This window comes from Anguilla anguilla, chromosome 17, assembly GCF_013347855.1.
Source record: "Anguilla anguilla isolate fAngAng1 chromosome 17, fAngAng1.pri, whole genome shotgun sequence".
Taxonomy (NCBI): Eukaryota; Metazoa; Chordata; class Actinopteri; order Anguilliformes; family Anguillidae; genus Anguilla; species Anguilla anguilla.
The window spans coordinates 4,045,617-4,065,122 of NC_049217.1; the positions used below are offsets into that span (position 1 = coordinate 4,045,617).

At 53.6% G+C, this 19,506-nt stretch overlaps 1 protein-coding gene across 1 annotated transcript in view; it reads right to left on the reverse strand.

Moving 5' to 3' along the window:
- Nucleotides 1-19,506, reverse strand: part of LOC118217397 (trinucleotide repeat-containing gene 18 protein-like) — a 76,993-nt gene that overhangs the window by 33,255 nt on the left and 24,232 nt on the right. The window contains 6 exon segments of the mRNA XM_035399358.1: nucleotides 119-265; nucleotides 1,510-1,715; nucleotides 5,178-5,274; nucleotides 7,336-9,108; nucleotides 9,817-9,945; nucleotides 15,511-15,675. Coding sequence (XP_035255249.1) covers nucleotides 119-265; nucleotides 1,510-1,715; nucleotides 5,178-5,274; nucleotides 7,336-9,108; nucleotides 9,817-9,945; nucleotides 15,511-15,675 — 2,517 coding nt within the window.

Here is a 19,506-nt window from a genome sequence, read left to right on the forward strand (position 1 = left end):
TTAGAAAAACAAGCTTGTGTTGTAGGTTGATATACAGACTTCACGTTAAACAAAATTCTCGGTCACTTTGGGGGACGAATGGGAACGAGGGTTCCGTGGGGAGAGAACCGGGCCGTACCGTAGTGAGGGAGGTGCTCCGTGGGGATGACCACCAGCTGGCCCGACTGAGGGTCCCGCGCCAACTGGTACGGAGGGGGCATGGAGCCAGGGAGGGTCGGGGGGTACCCCGGGGGCAGGCCTTGGTGGAGAGAGGGGGGCCCCAGCCCTGTTTGGGGGTCAGGAAACACACGTTCAGAGCTTGCCTCCCGCGCAGTTCCCACGACACGGCGCCCTCCGGAGGGCGCGTCCCGCACCAGCAGCCGTTTCAACCTGGTTCCTGCAAGCGAGACTCCCAAGAGAGTCTCTCTGAACTGTCCCACAAGTTTTTCCTACTAGGCTGCTTTCAAGTCAAATTACATTACATTACAGGCATTTGGCAGACGCTCTTATCCAGAGCAACGTACAACAAAGTGTATAACATAACCAGGAACAAGTATGACGAAACCCCTAGAGAGAAGTACCAGTCCAAGTGCAGGGAACAACCGCATAGTTCAACTTGGACCCTGAAGGTTAAACTGATTAACACTAACAACGAGAACGGCAACAACGCAGTCTATGGAAAAAATACAAGCAGTAGTTGTGGTCTACCGTACGGTTGAGCAAACCGCTTTTAACTGAGTTTCACCACTTTGCAGTCATAGTCTCTTCAACTAGTGAGCGTTTTCACTGTTTTCCCTCAAAACTGTGTTTCGCGTTACGTCTAGAAAAAAAAAAAAAAACTGAACAAAACAGTATCCAGACGGGAAAATGCGTCAGACCGCAAACCGTTAACGTTTTCCCCAAAACCGCCCCCCCCCCCCCCCTAGACGATACCCCCCTCGCAGATCCGCCTACTCCGACAAAGGCAAATCAAAGCAATCCATCAACCCCCGGCAAGGCCGCTCATACCGCCTGTCACCAGACACAGTCCTTATTAAATCACCTGCGCAAGGAAATACTTATCGCTTAGTCATCTGAAAATTAACCTGCCGTCAAAAAAGTGCCATAAATAACCACAGCTGCCACACGCGTCTCACCACGCGTCGTCAGACGAACGTTCGACGTAATGAAACAGACGAGACATCCAGCAATTTCAGTCCTCCGTTAAATCCATGTTTGGATAAGTTGTTATTAATAAGTTATCATTCACAACGTATTCTTACGACACTGATGGAATTTCCCCACCTCCCCGCATGACATGCCCAAGCAAGTTGAAAGTAAAAAGAAAATGTCCACAGCGCAATAGCAAATTCAAAGAATAAATAAATGAATGGAAGCTCAATCCGTTCATTAATGGATGATAAAGAAATGCACTGAGAGTCGTATCCATGCACGCTTTAATATTAATATTAATATTTCCATAATACCCTTCCGCATCTGAACAAGGGCGAGACCAGCCAATGGTGAGACCCCGCAGGGGCTCGGTCTTACCGTAGGGGGAGCCGGAGAGCCACATGGAGGGGCCGCTCGGGCGGGGCATCCAGGGGTGGGACACCAGGTGGGAGGCGGGGTCCGGGGGCCAGCGCCCGGAGCCAGCCAGGGGCGGGCGCCCCGTCACCATCGGGTTGGGGTTGAGCCCGTTGGCAGTGCCCTCGGGCAGGTGCATGCGCGTGTACTCCGCCAGCTCTTTGCTCTCCCTGCGAACGCAGAAAATCAACAGCGTCTTTCTCACGCTTTATTAAAAAAATTAATCGACTGTCCAATCCACGGGTTCGGTCTCAGGCTCGGGGTCCACGAGTCAAAGAGCACAGCCCTGGGTAGTCCTTTAGATTGGGGCGACACAGCTCAGGAGGTAAGACCGATTGTCTGGCAGTCGGAGGGTTGCCGGTTCAAACCCCGCCCTGGGCATGTTGAAGTGTCCTTGAGCAAGACACCTAACCCCTAACTGCTCTGGCGCTTTGGATAAAAGCGCTATATAAATGCAGTCCATTTACCATTTACCATTTACCATTTAGAAGGCAGGCCGAATACGGCCCATGGAGCGACCTAGAGGGGCTCTTTATCACGCTTTATAACTTAAGTCAACCCTCTTTCATGCTACATGTACCTCCACCAGCACTTATGTTGTACTTTGTATCATTATCTTGACGTCGTCGCTTGTCACGCCTCCTAGTTTGATTTAGCATAGGCTAGGTCAGAGAGTAAAGTTTACTGTGTGAACCGGTGTTCACGGCTATGAATAACTGTTACGTAATGAGTATTGTACCTTATCAGACTTGTGTTTTGTAGTTGTTCCAATGTCCTTCGGTGTGCACTTATTGTACGTCGCTTTGGATAAAAGCTTCTGCCAAATAAATGTAATGTAATGTAATACTGCCACAAAAACCATCAGGTCATCTAAAATCGTCAAGATACGGCCACGCAAGTAAGAACAACAGTACTACGGGCAAGCGTACTGTTGCACCGGACTGTAGCGTCGGATTTGCAACCGAAAGGTCGTGGATTCAAATCCCGGCCAGGGAATCCTGCTCTAAAGCAGCGAAGGCAGGTCTGGAGTGTGAAAACGGCTATATCAAGAGATATTAAGGGAGTGAGGGAAAGAGAGAGAGAGAGAGAGAGAGAGAGCAGGGCAGTAAAGGAGAAGGTGAGAAAGGGAGAGACAGAGCTCAAGTGAGACCGGTTAATGCTTGAAGAAAAGAAAAAGAAAATTTAAAAAAGACCGACATCCTTTGAAAGCCCCGAAAACCCGACAGGCGCACGCTCTCCCTTACGCCCCGAAGTCGCTCTCTGCGGGGCGGGAAGCCGGCGGGCGGAGTCGCGTCGTCACGGAGACGCCGCCGGCGCGCTAATCGGCCCATTACGGGCGTCGCCGGGGATATGGGCAAATTGGCGGCGACACTTTAAAGCGGGGCGCCGCCGAGAAAGAGCCGGTCCCTTTCACCAGCCGCCGATTTCCACAGTCGGGGTGCGAGCGTTCCACGCCGCCGCCGCCAGCGAGCTCGGCGCTACCGGAGGAAAAAAGCGGGGAAAAAAAGCTAACCGGGATAGCACTTATCAATCTAGCTTCACTTCAAAAGAATCGCATGTGGCAAGAGAGATACAGTTTTTTTTAATATTAAATTTTTTAAAAATGTATTTTTAGTTGCCAGTTGGGGCCGAGGAAAAATAAATCACTAAAAAATTAACTCCGTTTCATGTGGGGCGAGGCTTCGCAGGCCCCTCGGTGTAAACAGTCTCTTGCGCGGCGGAGAGAACCAGGTCACTGAGACAAAAGGTTCCACGACTGCGCGGCGTTCGGGCAGGCCGCGGTACGGCTGCAAACGGGGCGTCCATTTTGTCGTCCTCGCCGGCGGTCCCCTCCCAGCGCCGCACAATGGGCAGCGCGTTAGCGAGCGGGCGCCTGTGAGGCAAGGCGTCTGCGGACCTGTTCGTGCGCTTTGAAGGCCTTCCTGAGGAGGGCCTTGGATTGCTTAGGGGAACGGCAAAGTCCTTTTAAGAGCAACCTTCAAAAGGAACCAACAGCCAGGGCCTTTCTTGGGCCTTATCAGGAACCTCCACACAACCTTGGGAGAAAAAAAAAATCTATTCTTGCGGCTTCCCCGACGCGTTCGTTGGAAAACTGGGAATTGAGTTTTCCCGCTTCCCGTTTTGTTGTTCTTCTGGAACGCGAGACAAAACACAGCGAGGCTGAACCTCGCAGGACTTCTCACAGACCTTCGCTGTGTGGAGTCAATACGCACGACAGGCAATACCAGTCCTGTAGGACTTCTCTCTCTGATCCTAACAGCTCTACACACGGCAACAACAATTTATTTAGCTTCTTGGGCAAGACAGGAACATCCAACCGCCCACCCACGCACGCACGCATGCAAGCATGCACACACCCTTCAATCTTGACAATGCAAACCCAGCCAAAGCAAGAAAAAACAGGGGAAAAAAATGGCCTTCGGTGCTCAGGGGATCTTCCCATTGGCACTGTAGGAAACCAAGCCCCACACAAAAGGAGGGGGGCGGGGGGGATTACGATCAAATCCATTGTAATAATGCAAGAACAAGTCGGTTTCTACTCCCTTTCCCTCCATTTTGTTTCAGTTCCGCCCGGCGCGGGCCGTGTTTTGTTCAGAAGAGTTACTGAGGCATAGAGTCACGTTGCCAAGGATGATGCGGTAACGACCGCGGGTCTTCCTCAGAGGAAGAGAACGCACTGGAACAGATGGGTAAATACACGGCCCAGGAGACACACGACCACTGGTTTTTATAAAAGCCTACAGGCCTCCAGAGGAAACCGCTCAGATTTCTAGGGCAGACATTTTATCATACCAAATGAGCGTGAGCATTGCTGTCAGGGGCTAGATTCATTTGGCAAAGCCGCACGAGGGCAGTCCGCAGAATGAAGGAGAATCACAGGCACGCTGTGTTGTTTTGGTGCATTTGTGCACTTAGGCATGTCAGTGTATGCGCATGCAGTCTGCTTTACCACACACACACATACACGCACCCCCGCACAAACGCGCACGCGCACGCGCACGCACACCCAACCCACACACACACACACACACACACACACACACACACCCACACCCACCCACACACCCACACACGCACACCCAACCCACACACACACACACACACACACACACACACACCCACACCCACCCACACACCCACACACACACACACGCACACCCAACCCACACACACACACACACACACACACCCACACCCACCCACACACCCACACACCCACACACGCACACCCAACCCACACACACACACACACACACACTACACACACACACACACACACACACACACACACACCCCCACACACACACCCCCACACCACACACACCCCCACACACACACACCCCCACACACACACACACACACACACACACACACACACCCCCACACACACACCCCCACACCACACACACCCCCACACACACACACCCCCACACACGCACACGCACACGCACACGCACACGCACACGCACACGCACACGCACACGCACCCGCACCCGCACACGCACACGCACACGCACACGCCCACGCCCACGCCCACGCCCACGCCCACGCACACGCACACGCACACGCACACGCACACGCACACGCACACACACACACACACACACACACACACACACACTCCGTCATACCTCAGCAGCTTCTCTTGCTCGCGCTCCAGTCGGCCCTGCAGGAGCCGGTCGTCTCGCACGCCCTCGTCCCTCCCGTCCTCCTCCGGACGCCCTGAACCTGAAAGGAGAACCCGGGGGTGGGGGGGGGGGCATACGTCAACTCTACAGCTCTGAATGTCAGCAGAGGGGAGGGGGGGGCGGAGGGGGCGACTCCAAAGGAAACCTGCGAAACACATTTACGGGCTCGTATTTGAAGCGCCAGGTGTCACAGACACGCGCGTCCTCTCCGTCCGGCTGGAAGCGGGCTCCGCCATCATATTTTCCGTTGCGTCGGGGGAGGGGGGGAGATAGCGCTAATCCGGCCGCCGCCGCCGCCGAGGGGAAGACGAGTCACGTCGGAGGAATCCGGGAAGGCCGTTCCCAAAACGAGGCCGGGAGACGCCTCCGCCCTCCGTTCCTCTCCAGCTGCCTCCCCCCCCCGGCGGGACGGGGCGACAGAGAGAGCCTAACCTCCTCTAAAAAAAAGCGCACACACCCGCGCGCCCCAGCGCACCTCCGCTCAACACCGCTCCCCGCTGACTTTTTTTATTTCTCGCCTCCCTTTTGGTATAAAATATAATTTATATGGAAATGCATTCCTAGCAGCCGCAGAGGCACTTCCCCCATGGTCAGCGAGGACAGAGACTGGGCTGCAAGCGGCCGGTCAGGCTAGAGGAGCCAAGTGACCCCTTTTCATAATTCCACTTCCTTCCTTATGAGCAACTACGGCTCTGAGACCATAGGGGTCTACATACAGCCCTTATGGGTTCCTCAGTCTTTAAACATCTTGCATAGTACTGACCCTAACACTATCTAAGAGTGAAGATTAATGGGCCAATGGCTAATGCACCAGAACTCTATTGAAGGACATCCATATAAAAATCCAAGACGAAATTATTTTTGTGGTCAAAGCCATAAAACATGCAAAGCCAAAACTCGATTACTCGATTACTATGGTTGCAAACACATCGATGGACCTCAAAGTGACCACGGTTAAGGGTATTTAAGAGAAAGAGATTACGAGCTTTTGGCATCAGTAGGCTACGGGCCCACTTCTCGTCCTGTGTGGAGAGATCTTGTTTCTGTATACCATAGATGGAGAAGGGAACAGCCAGTAGGTCTCAAATCACACTTAGATCCGTTTCTAAGGTTACCAAAATACAGTTCTAAACACAAGCCTTTTGCTGAGCAAACACTACAGATTAATCTACTGAAGGCCAACTTTCTATATTCTAAACACTCAGTAAATTCAAACATTTGTTCTCTCTGTGCAAACAGGCTAATACTGTTTCTCCTATTCCCCAATACACAGGACAAAATAAATTAATGCCCCCGCCCCCCCCCCCCCCCCCCCCCCCCCCCCCAAAATCAGCTCTCCTAAGGTAGATTCCATTGCTTAGCAACAAACCCAAAGGGCTATTAGAATTCAGGCCTTGTTTGAAGCTCTTATTTCTGCTCAGTAAATTAAATTAAATTCAGCCGTGCAGCATCTTGGTGGAAGGCTCAGACCAGTGTTTTCACCTGGAAGTGCGCAGTTGAGGACGGGGGGGGGGGGAAATAGACAGTAGAGCTAACAGCACGGCCCAAAGTCAAGGTCACACGTTCAAGGTCACAGCCAAGAAGTGCCCCCGCAGCCACCTGGGAAGGGAGGAGCGAAACTCTCTTCGCTCCAGTTGTCTGTTGCCAAAGCTTTTATTATGCAATTCTCAAAAGAGGCAAGCTCTCGCATGACTTCCACACTTTCTGTTTTCATGCAGGTCTAGCTGCACTTTAGAGGGGGAAAAAATAAAACGTCAGGTATTGTCTGAGGATTTTCGATATTCTTTGGTGACTCATTAGCAAGCTGCTACGAAGGCTAAGTGGCATATTAACATCATGTCAGGAAGAGGCGCTGGCTGAGCTGCGGTTAGGGAAGACTGGCTGTTTATCCAGCGAGCTCCAAGTTCAGCCGGGTGGGGCAATGCCAATATGCCCGCCGGCAAAACACCTGAGCAACACCCGACTCGCTCCAGTAAATAACCACATAACATCAGCTCTGCTGGTCCCCCAGGAGACCGGGCGCACAGTCAGTGCTGTCGTGGCTCACCTTGCAGAGAGAATTACACCCGGTTGTTCCCATTTCGAAGACGAGCCAACTCACCTTTGATGCCGCCCATCAGGGGGCGCTCTCGGTCCGCCGGGCCCAAGCCGGGCTTGCTGCCGCTGTCCCTCTGGCGCGCCACCGCCACGGCGATCCCCACCGGGGGGTGCCGGACCTCCACCTCCCCCTGGGAGCCGACGGTCTCCCGGCCGAAGGACTTGGCGCTCTCCGGGCGCTCCGGGTCCCGTTTCAGCTGCTTCCCCGGGTGCTGCGACGGGAAGTGCTGGGTCTTCGGCTCCGGCTTCATGCTGCCCAGGCCCCCAAAGGGTCCCTTGCCGTCGGACCCGGGCCTGGAGCCGGGGCCCTTGGCGAAGCTGCCGCTGTATTTGATCAGGCTCTGCATGGCCGACACTTCCCTGTGGGGTTCCGGGTGGAGCCTCTGAGGACTCCCTCTGGAGCTCCCGCTCGGGGCGGGCCTGTGAACCCCCGAGGGATCCAGGTAGGCGCTCTTTCCGTCGTCCTCCCCCCTGGGGCCCTGGCCGTGCTGGGCCGCGAGGGCGGACATCTGGCCGGAGGCGTAGTCGGCCATGTCGAAGGGCTTCCACTTGTGTTCCGGCGAGACGAAGCCCTTGGGCGAGGGCTGGTCCGGGTGCATCCAGGCGGAGTCCGCCCCTCTGTGCTTCGCGCCGCCTTCTCTCGCCGACGCCCTCTGGATTCTGTCGCGGTCGTGGCCGTGGTACTCGGCTTCGAGAGCCGTTCTGCTCGGCTCTTTGGACGAGCCGCCGGTCGGCGCAGAGTCCGCGTCCGGGCTGCGCCCCCGTCTGCTCGCGTGCGTTTCCGAAGGCGCCGGCCTCCTCGTGCTGAAGCAGTTGGACCGAATAACGGAGCCTTCTTCTCGTAAAATTTCCGTGCTCCTGCCGTGGTGGGAAGGGGTCTCGTGGGCTGGGGGAGGGCGAGCCGAGTCCGCTTGAGTCCTCTCTCCGCCCGGCTGCCGGTTCGAGTCCCTCTCCCCCGTCCTCCTGCTGCTCTTGCTCTCCCGGGCCTGCGAGGCGATCTGAATGGGCCCCAGTCTCTCCTCGTAGACCTCGACCGAAGGCACGAACGTGGGCGCGATCACCCTGTGCTCCCTCCCGGGGTCCTTCACGATGGGGTACAGCGGGTACAGGCTGGGCGGAAGGTGGGGAGGGAGAGGGGGAGGTGGGTACGTGCCAGCGGACATCAGTCTGTTGGGTAAGTGGGCGGGATTCCCGTGAGGGGAGGGGCTGCCGCGGGACGCGTGCAGGGTACCAATCGAGGACGTCGCTGCCGGGTCGCATTTTTTCGACCTGTCCCCATGGCACAGGACGCCAGGTCTGGTGTTTTCGTCGTCGTGGTTCAGGTCCCGGTGCCACCTGTCCTGGTCCGGTCCCGGGGGCCCAGACGAGGGGGCACCGGTGCCACCCCTGCAGTTGCTAAGCGATGACGTCTGCAGGGGGGCGCCCGGCTTGAGCTCCCCACCGCCCGGCCCGGGCGAGGGCTCGCGGAAAAAGGGCGAGGCTTTCTTCGAGGGCCTGTGCGGGACACCCGTTCTCCTGTCGTCCTCCGTGAGGTCCACCACGCTGTGGGATCGGGGCTCCTCTTTGGGTCCGTCCCCGTCCCTCGGGCCGCGGGGGTGAGGCTCGCCCGGCTCGGCCTTGCAGGGCCTCTCCCTGTCCCGGGACCCGTCCCTTGCGCCCCTGTGGTAGTGCAGGGCCTCCCTTTCCCTGGACAGGGAGCTAGGAGTGTGGGTCCCGGAGAGGCCGGACTGGGAGTGCAGGGCGGGTGGTCCTCCATGGCCGGGGAGGTAGAAGCCCTCTGCAAAAATACACATAGGCACACCATCAATGAGCCTCCAGAAAACTCCATTACCCATGATCACACTGGCCCCAAACACTAAGACAAAGATACCTGCAAAGACAAATCCATGTCTATTTACATTTTTAGCCTTTTAACTACTTTTCTAGATGTTTCCTCCCAGGATTATTCCCCTCCCTTCTCTAGACCAGCAGCAAATAAAGCCTTTAAAGCCTATCTGCTTGATGTACCACTGCATGGAATCATCCAACCGCTCAACGCCCCCTTTTTCTCTCGAGCTCAACTGGAGTAGAAACGGCATCGATAACCGGCGGTGATAACCACTCAACCGGCCAGCGCTTCCCCGGCATTAGGTCTCCGGCGCGAGGTTCTTGAAAAATCAGGCAAACGCGATAAAAACCTCGCCAAGCGCAGTCCGATTGCGCAGTCGACAAGCGGGCGTGCGCACGCACACGCGAACGAACGCACGCTACGCAGACGGGAGCATGAAGCAGAACCAGAATACATTTTGAAAAATCATACGTATATACGCAATAAAAAGATCAGTCCGTCGGCACATAGTTACGGCACATAGTTACGGCAATAATACGCTCGGTAAATCTCCGCTTGCCTATCGGTACTTTAGCCTTTGTGAAGCGGCGCGTGGAAGGGGGAGGGGACGGCGCGGCCTGCCACGGTCGACGCCGAAGCAGGAGGCGGGACACCGACCTTTCTGGGGCTCGAAGAGGGGGTGCTGGCCCAGCTGGGCGTGGAGGGGGCTGCCGCTGCTGGGGTGCTCCAGGGGTCCCAGCGGAATGTAGGAGCCGGGGTACAAGCTGCCAGACAGGTGGGAGAAACCTGAGGAACCAGAGAACCACACACACGTCAACCAACAGCAAGAGCGGCCCCATAGGCATCCAGTAATACCCCCATGCCCAGCTCCTAAATTCAATCAAATTAAATCAAAATGCAACTATATAGCACATTTCACAAACAATTTTCACAATATTTAAAAAAAACACAACATCCAAAGACGTATAGGTAGCACTCAACAACTTAGAAAAAACGGAACAGGGACAGTGCCTCAATTTCACCAGTTTATTTTGGCAATTCAAACAAGTCTGCTAACGTTTCGGCCTTCATCAGAGCATGAATGGAATCAGTGTCAAGTGATCTATATAGGACCTCGTAGTAATCGAGTCACCTGTGACTGGGAGGGGCGACTAGGCCGAAACGTTAGCAGGCTTGTTTGAATGGCCAAAATAAACTGGTGAAATTGAGTGCTACCTATACATCTTTGGATGTTGTTTTTTTTTTTTTTTTTAAGTATATGTTTTTTGGTTTAGCACCACAGTAAGAGTTTTTTGGGAAGGCGCGTCCAACTCCTCCACTGCAATTTCACAATATGTTCCACAGACAACCCCCACAGGAGCAAGCCTAAGCCCACACAAGAGCAAGCCGAAAGCAACAGTGGCAAGGACAAACAGTCGGCAGCAGATGGGAAGAAACCTCAGCAGCAACCAGGCTCAAGGAGGGAAGCCATCCTCCTCTGGTCGGCTCAGGGTGCTATGACAATGCAGGCTTTGCTGCATTCATTTCAACAGTTAACCACAAACTATTACCCAAAATGACATGAATGCCTTGTGAAAGCATTTAGAAGATGAGAGATACTGCCTAGACGGTCGATAAAACAAAAGTCTAGATGGGCCGAATGGCCTGTTCTTATCATTAGGAGCAATGTACAATCAACCTTCAGTTATTATTTTGTTACTAACCCTTTCAGATTTTTTTTCTCCTCATAGGTCCCGAAACATATCAAGCAATAAACCCACTTCATACCCGGAGAGGCGCGCGGATATGCAGAATCATAAAACTGAATTATGAAAATGCAGAAGCGGCGAGCCAAGAAGATTTCTCGCCCCCGGCGACGATACCTCAAGGTGATCTACGTTCACGTGCACCTGGGCGTGAGTTTCATACCAAGGTTTTGCTAGGGGTGCGATATGTAAAAACGAGACAACCACAGAGCCTTCCCTGTTGTGGAAATGCGGCTACAAATGTCAAACACGCAATCCGAAACAAGGGATTTTGAACATGTACTCTCCACTTGATTATTAAGAAGGCAAATTATATTGCTTCTAGGAGACACTCCAGAGAAAGTGTTTGCTTTGAGGTATCACAAACTTAGAACGTTCAGGACCACTTCTGATTCTCTATGCCGGTGTGCAATACAGGAACTGGAATCTAATATGGGATGCGTCTGTAATCCATAGGGAACTTCAACTGCATACAGCAGGTGTTGCATGTTTCCACTCCCACGCATTAAAAAAAAACTTTAGTTAGCGCTAACACAATGCAATAATGGCAACTCGTAGCAAAGGCGCTGCTTGCTTCAATTGTGCGATCCGAACGGCCCAAAAGGGTGTCAAACATCCATCCCGGAGGCCGGGGGGGTGGTGGGGCTTGGGGGGGGGGGGGACCCGGAGCGCCTCCCAGCAGGGAGGCGAGAAGCCTGCCCGGCGACATATCTGGCGGCCTGCCGTATGAACCGCCGCCTGTTCAGAGTTAGCGCTCGGGGGCGCGCCAGAGGAGTTCCGCGCTTTGGCGGACGGTTGCCGCCATTTTTCCGATAGTTAAACGAGAAGGCCCCCCTTAAAGAAGAATCGACGCAAGCGGTTGGGGTGGGGGGGGGGGGGGGGGGGGTGGGGGGGGGGGGGGGGGTGGGGGGGGGGTCGGACACTACGCAAAGAGACCTGTTGGACGGAGGGGGCCAGTTCCTCCGCCCTGTTTTGGTGTTTGTTCGCTCTCGGCGACGGGACCGTCCTCGCGGCAGCGCCCCTGGCGGTAATGGCGGTCGTTAACCCGGGGGGCTTGGAATCACAAGAGAAGCTCGAACAGGGGGGAGGGGTTCGAGCGCCCATCGCCCCTCCCTCTCCAAAAAGCTAAAAGGGAACAGGAGCACCACGACCAAAACCAGCTGTCAAATTTACGTTCATAAAAAAAACACGCAGGCACGTCACGACAACAGACGCATTAACGGGCAACCAAAAAAAAAAAAACCTGATTTGGTGCAAAAATTAAACGGTCAATACAATGTCACCACAATATTTTTGTCTTTAAAGACCCAGTAGTGCAGAACGTTGGTCTACATTCTACATTGTGGGAAAAGTACGGAACCAAGGTTCAAGAAGGTTAAGATACCAGACACTAGAAAACAAACAACACTACTTTAAAACTCTTGCCTTTATCGTGACACAATGCCCCACGCCTTAGGTAAAGAGGCCCAAATCTGAGGTTGTGGCGATTCACTCGGTGGAGGGACGGCCCGAGCCAAAGTCAACAGAGCGAATGCCCCTCGGACTGCTATTGACGTCCGACGCTCATAAATTTCATTACCGTCCAGCAACTTCGCCCGAAACAAATTAGGCCATGTGTCAAAAGCTGTCAATGCGGGACGTTCTGCAGCGGTTTGGAGATAATAGCAGAGAGGTCCTGGGAGGGTCATGAGGTCAGAGGTCAGGTCACCTTAATGAGTGTTACCACATTTGCGTGGTGGTGGTGGTGGTGGTGGTGGGGGGGGGTGGGGGGGGTTGTTCTAACAAAGAGAAAAAGGAAAAATGCACGGGCAGAGAGAAGAACACATGCAAAGATCCTTACAGAGGCCTCTTCTTTAGAGGTTTGTCCAACACGCGAATAAGAAAGTTTCCACCTCGTTCCACCTTCATTATAAAGCTCTCGTGTCAAGCCATTATTATTATTATTCTTTTTTTTTTATTCAGTGTTATTATTATTATCAGCATCACCATCAGCATCATCAATCATCATTATTTTTATTATTAAATTTTAAATACCTTTGAGGACAGACCAGGTGTTGCACTTTCTTCCCTCCCACACATTTTTTTTAACTTCAATTAGCGCACTTAACACAATGCAATAATGGTAATTCACAGCAAAGGCGCTGCTTGCTTCGATTGTGCGACCACAGGTGTATATTCCGCACTGACCAAGGAAACGTACAAAGAATTCATCGTTTTTTTTTTCTCGTTCATGGCTGTTTCCTTATCCTAATCCCGTGAGCTGGATTGTGTGTTAAATTTACAATTTCATGATCGTAGGAACATTTTTAACAACAAACGCAAGAACAATTTAAGGAAAGTTTTTGTGAATGAGGCCCAGCGCCTCACGATGGTTTCTTCTCGCGCGATAGAGCGAGCAGATATCAGCTCAGGCCATTACAGGAGGGTAATTAGCTCTGGGCTTTCACACCGGCCCTTCCCCGGGAGGCTAGCTCTCCCAGCCCAGAGACAGAGATAGCCCCGCCGCAGGGTAGCACGGAGCTCCCTGCCAGACGCCCAATACAGACCAGCCAAAGACAAAAACAGGGAGAGAGAGGGATTACAGAGCACACAGTAGATTAAGTGTTTAATCCAGTCCGATTGTGAAATTGGAAGATATACCGATATGCTTGGGGCATGGATTTCATTTAGGCCCAAACCATCAATTGTAAGGACGCAGGGTGCATTAATAAGGACAGGGTAAGGTTATAAAGTTATTAGGCCATAAAGTACAAGAGTACAGATGTACCGTGAGGATCTCGGGGCCACTGGTGGTGTATTATGACAGCAGGAATGTTTGGAACTTGAACATCTTAACAAGATGTTGGCAAAACACCTTTGTTGAGGTTAAAAAAATTTTTTTTAAAGTTACACACAAGCGGACTGTAGCATCAAACGGCCACAAATAAATGGCGCACATATAAAAAAGATTTTCCTCACAGGAATAAGATTCTTCATTGACAAGCCGACATGCTTAGGGACGCACGGGGCAAATTCAAGAATTCGAGCTCCAATCAGACAAAGAGGAACTGGAACAATGGATCGCGTCGCACGCCTCTCCCTTTTGTTTCGCGAGAGCCAGGTGTGCCCTTCAGAACAAACACGCGCGCTCAAATAGCTTCACGGGCAGCGGGGGAAACACAGCGCACTTCAATGTCAGCCATTCATCACGTCTCCATGCCCGCCGAGCTGGGAAACCACTTTGAGACACCGCGACAAGGATTTATTAAGAATTCAGCCGGGCCCACACTACAGAAACTGCTACAAAGCCCTGGTGTGCACGGGCGGGCCCCCTCCTAATGAATAATGCATCTGCGGCTGCTCCTAGTTCATCTCTCTCCCTCTCTCTCTCTCACTCTCTCTCTCTGTCTCGCCCGCTCTCTCTCATGTTATATATATATTTATATTATATATTTATTCGCTAACCCTTCTCTTTTCTTTTGGGTTATGCAACTCGATATTCTGTGTTGTTTAGGCATTCCGCGGGCGCCGTGGATACGGGGAGGATTGACGGCTGCGGTGGGGGGGGGGGGGTTGGGGGAGGCCCGCCGCGTCAAAGCCCAGGACCCCGCATAGCCTGGCCCCCAGAGGCCCGCCCGGAGGCCGCGCCGCCGAAAGCCCGCTAACGAGACTGGCCTCTCGCAGGTGCGCCGGGCTGCGCGTGTCAGAGACCAGGGGCGCTAGCTCAGAGAGCCAGGGCCCAGGAACCATTCCCAAAAATCAACCCCGCTGATGATAAACAATACAAATGAAGGGCTGCTGCTCAAACCCAAATCCGCAGCTCCCTCAGGAAGGACCCGTTGGAAACGCCTGGCCCACGAAGACATTGTGTCGAGACCCTAGGGGAGTTCAGCTAGCAAACAACGCAATTCATTAGGGTGCCATTTTTAAACAATAGCCAAGCTGGTCAGCAATATTTGCGTCCTGTTCAAGTTATGCTGGTTTGTAGCATACTGTCCAGAGTACCGGTTAGGCAGTCAATCTTTCAGACAGAAGGATTAATACTAGCGTTGCTGCTACCATGCTAACGCTAATGCTACCACATTATTATTGCAGTTTCGCCCATTACTGCTTCTCAACTGCTGGATATCACCGGGGCAGTTGCTACTCCACCAGCTATTTTTAATGTTTCTAAAATACAGCACTTCAAGTGCCTGCATCGCTCCACTACCATCATCATTTCATTGTTCTCAAAGCTAACCGATCTCTTAGTTTGGCAGAAGCCCTCTTCACCTGTCCGGAACTTCAGAAAGCGCAGTAATTCAAACTCGCTTCGAACCACAGAAGAGCTTTCGTGACTCAATCCACGGTTGCCATCGGAGACTTTCATCGCCCCGCTCAAATCCAAATCAGCCCCTCGTTCCTCCGGGCACCCCCACATTTCTCTCTTCCCCTGGGGGGCCCCCCCTGGTGCCCCGCTAACAATGAACCAGGTCGTTAAATTCAAAACGCTGAAGTGCACTCGAAGCTGCAGGAGCCACTTCGCTTCCCTTTCAACCGCGACGCGCGTTCAAAAAACCCGCCGCGGCTCGTTTGGCGCGCGGGCGGGGGCGGCGAGGTCGGGGGGGGGGGGGCGCCGGGACTTTACCCTCGTGGAGGTGGGAGGCCCACAGCTGCGCCATCTGCAGGTTGGTGGGGTTGGGGGCCCCCCTGAAGGACGGGTCGGAGGTCATGGGGGCGGGGCCTCCGTGCGGATTGGAGGAGCTCACGTAGCCGCCGAGGAAGGGGGAGGAGCCCACCGGAAAGGCGTCACCTGGGAGAGACGGGGGGGGGGGGGGGGGGAAGAGAAGCCGGGGTCAGTCGAAGGAGTTGCGCAACAGTCTCGAAAAACAGAGCGGCAGGCCGCGAACGCAGCGTCACTGCCCTGACATTTCCGCCAGATTTCGCGATGCTCTTACTCAACGCATTCCTGTGGTTTGTGTGGAGATTCAGCCGCAGCCTCAAACCAGCAGGAGCTATGACACACACCTTCTATTTTCTTAGAAGCAGAAGAGTTTAAAAAAACAAAGAAGGAAAAAAAAACAAAGACATTTTCTTTTTTTTTTCAAAACCACATGCGTACGTTGCCCCCACTTGTAAACAAATGTCAGGAATAATTATTGTTCGCCGTCAGTGTTATGTTAAGAGCCATTACAATGGCCGCCAGATGTGCAGTTTCAATAACAAATGTCTAAATTTAAAAAGAAAAAGAAAAAAAAAAAACGTGTTCATTCATCAACCTTGACATTTGCACAGGGGAGGGAAACGAATGTCTGGGCTTTCAGCTTGCCGACCAAAAAATTTTTCTTTTAAATGGCTGCTATTGTACGAGCCGTTGTAATGCCACAGAAAAGTAGCGGACCGTTCAGAAGTACGTGCGCGCTCCCAGGACAAACAAAAGGCGACTGAGGAGGGAGGGGAGGGGAAGGAAACCTTTGATGACCGTTTTTTTCCCCCCCGCGAAAAAGCTCTCCCGAAAACAGTCGCACGCGGTCACCCTTCGAGAGGCCGCATCTGCGGGCTCTTAGGGACGACAAATTAAACTGTCAGAGCCGTCAACCCCCAGGACAGCCTGGTCTACCATTAACCAAGGCCCTTCTATGCAGGAGCAGTCCCCAAAAATGAATGCCCCCCCCCACCCCAACCCACATATACACAGAGGCACAGGCCCCACGCAACCCCACGGTCCTGCTTTCCCAAACACGCTTTCCACATCAACGGGCAATTTTGGCCGGGCTTAAGTACAGGGAAGAAACCCGCCGTCCCGCCGTCCCGCCGCCCGCCCTCGCCGCTCTCCCCCTGCTACCCAATCGCCCGGCTCCGTTTCATTTCGGTCACGGCAACCGCCGGTCGCCGCCCAGCCGCGATTGGCGCTAACGAGCCGGCAGGGAGGTCAAATTGAGCCGCGCGCGGTTCTGATAGGACGGAGTGTAGCACAGTGGGTAAGGAACTGGGCTTGTAACCGAAAGGTTGCAGGTTCGATTCCCGGGTAGGACACTGCCGTTGCGTCAAACGGTCCAGAGCAGGGGTGTCCGATCTTATCCCAAAAGGGGTCGGCGTTTGTAAATGTTTTTGCTTTAGCTCAGCTAACGAAAGACACCTGAGATTCTTCTTATCAGCGTCTCGACTGAAGGCCTGGATTAGTTAGTTAGTTAGTTGAATCAGCTGTCGAAGCGCTGAGCTAAAACAAACACCAGCGACCACGTGAGCCCTTTCCGGATAAGATTGGACACCCCTGGCCTAGTGCGACAGGACGACGGCTCCTCGTGTCAAAATCATCTGAACCTGACTGGTCAATGCAAGGCGTCAGCTGCACTTGAGTGGCAGATAGGACTCGTGGACTCGTGGTTGAAAGCAGGGATTGGTCAGGACCGCATTGGCTACCGACGGTCTTTTTAAAGATACTGAAACCAAATTCCAAAGTGCAATATTCGTCAAGATGGCTGAACTTTATCTCGGAATCGGCGGCAAAGACAGGACTTTCCTTCGTGCCGTTTAAACGAAGGCAAGCCACCATTAACCGACTCCATCAATCAACCCTACTGCGTTTTCCTATCAGACCCACAGAGACGGAGCGGTCTGATGCAATGAGTCCAGACCGAGTGCCAGCCCGTCTCCATGAACCGGAGGACGATCCAGTTTCCATTAGTCAGCCCGAGACAGCCGACGGGTCTACGAGGAGATCAAGAGAACCGGGCCTTCGCACCCTTTCACGTCAAACACAGTCACGACCGGGATCTGCGCACGTGCGTTTCCTGGCAGACGGGCCTGGCCTGGCCTACTCAAGCGACATCTTTTGCATATGTAAACACCGCATTAGCACAACAAGGGGGGGAAGGGGGAACGGCAATCCATGAATAGCAACTAGGGCCTTTTGTCTCGGGGAAGGGGGGGGGGGGGGTCAACAGACAATTAACCTGGGAGGGGAGAAACCGCTAAGCGGAGAAGACCGGGCCCCATTGAGGTTGAAGTTATGGGTGGCAAGGGGCGACAGCTCGGGAGCTGTTAAGACGCCGACTGAACTTTAAAACGAGGGGTCGGGTGCGCCCGAACGCGCGGGACGTTAAGTGAACGCGTGTAGAAAAGAACCGGAGCGGCTGCCAGTAGCCCGTGACCGGAGTTCGCGCCGCCGACTCGCTACGGTTTGCACCGCGTGGCGACTGCCGGAGCCGCAGAAGGGGAGACGGAACGCCAAACCGCTCATTTTGAGCCTTTTTCCCGGAGACTGTGTACACCGGCTGGAAACGGCGCGGCAAGGCTGCAATTACAGCTCCACGCGAGCAAGCAGCCCAGGCTGACCGAGCCCTCTGCTGTAGGTCCAGAAACCGCCTTCTCTTACTGTCTGCACTCTCCCAGCCAACACACACATTACATACACACACGCACGCACGCACGCACACACACACGCACGCACGCGCATGCACGCACATGCACACACACGCACACACACATGCACGCACATGCACACACACCCATGCACGCACGCATGCACGCACACACACACACCCACACGCACACACACGCACGCACGCACATGCAGACACACACACATGCACATACGCACGCACGCGCACGCACACACATGCATGCACGCGTGTATACACACACACACACACACACACACACACACGCACACACAAGAAAGCAAGCGACTCTGGACGGGACCTGCGCCGGCTATGCAGACTTCAGGCCAGAATCAGTCCAGATCCACCCCAGAGTCACTTGCTATCTGGGACACACACACACACACACATTACACGATAGTGAGATAAAACTAATTATAAATTATAATTATAACGTATTAATTTACATCCACAACCATGTCGCAGTTTATGAAAAAGACTCTTACCCTCAGCTGCCTGAACAAACAGATAAGATCTCTCATGTACACCAGGCAAAATCATCCAGATTTGCATCCGGGGGACGGTTACTCCCAAGATTTATTTTTTAATGCAAACAACATTTACATGCAGGAGATAACAGTACAGAAGTTCATGTCTACAATGGCACATTTATTAAGCATGATGCCGTTCGCAGTTTGGGCCTGCCAGATCAGCAGACGCTCAAGTCGTTACATAACCACCCGCAGCCTTGATCAATCTGCAGTTTGCCTTACCTTCCCACACAACAGATCCACAAAAAAGCCAACCGGCCCAGAAGGCCGTTTCAAGTCTAACTGCGGAAAGACGCCATCCTGTTCCCTCACATAAACTTCAACAGACGTCATTCAGGGAGAGACGAGCCCAAACAGACGAGCTTTGCTTTAGCCCTGCGAAGCTAGCATGTAGCGCACGGCTATTAGCAGCCACTCCACCCTTTAGCGCCATCGCGTTTTTAACCAGAGAACGTGAGGCGAACTCAAAACGCCGCCGCGCGGAGCCCGAGCAGCCGTCGCGTCGCTCCAAACGGAACGGGCTCTCCTCAGTGGCGGCATTACGTCCGCCGACGCTCCCCCATTCAGGCCGCACAAGTGACGCGGGGCCCACACAGGCAGTAGGGGGGGGGGGGGGAAGAAACTGCGCACATCCCCACCTCAGCAAACACAAAGACGTCTGCGCAGACCGCTGCGCCCACAAGGCGGGTTTTTAAAAACGAAAAGCTCGAC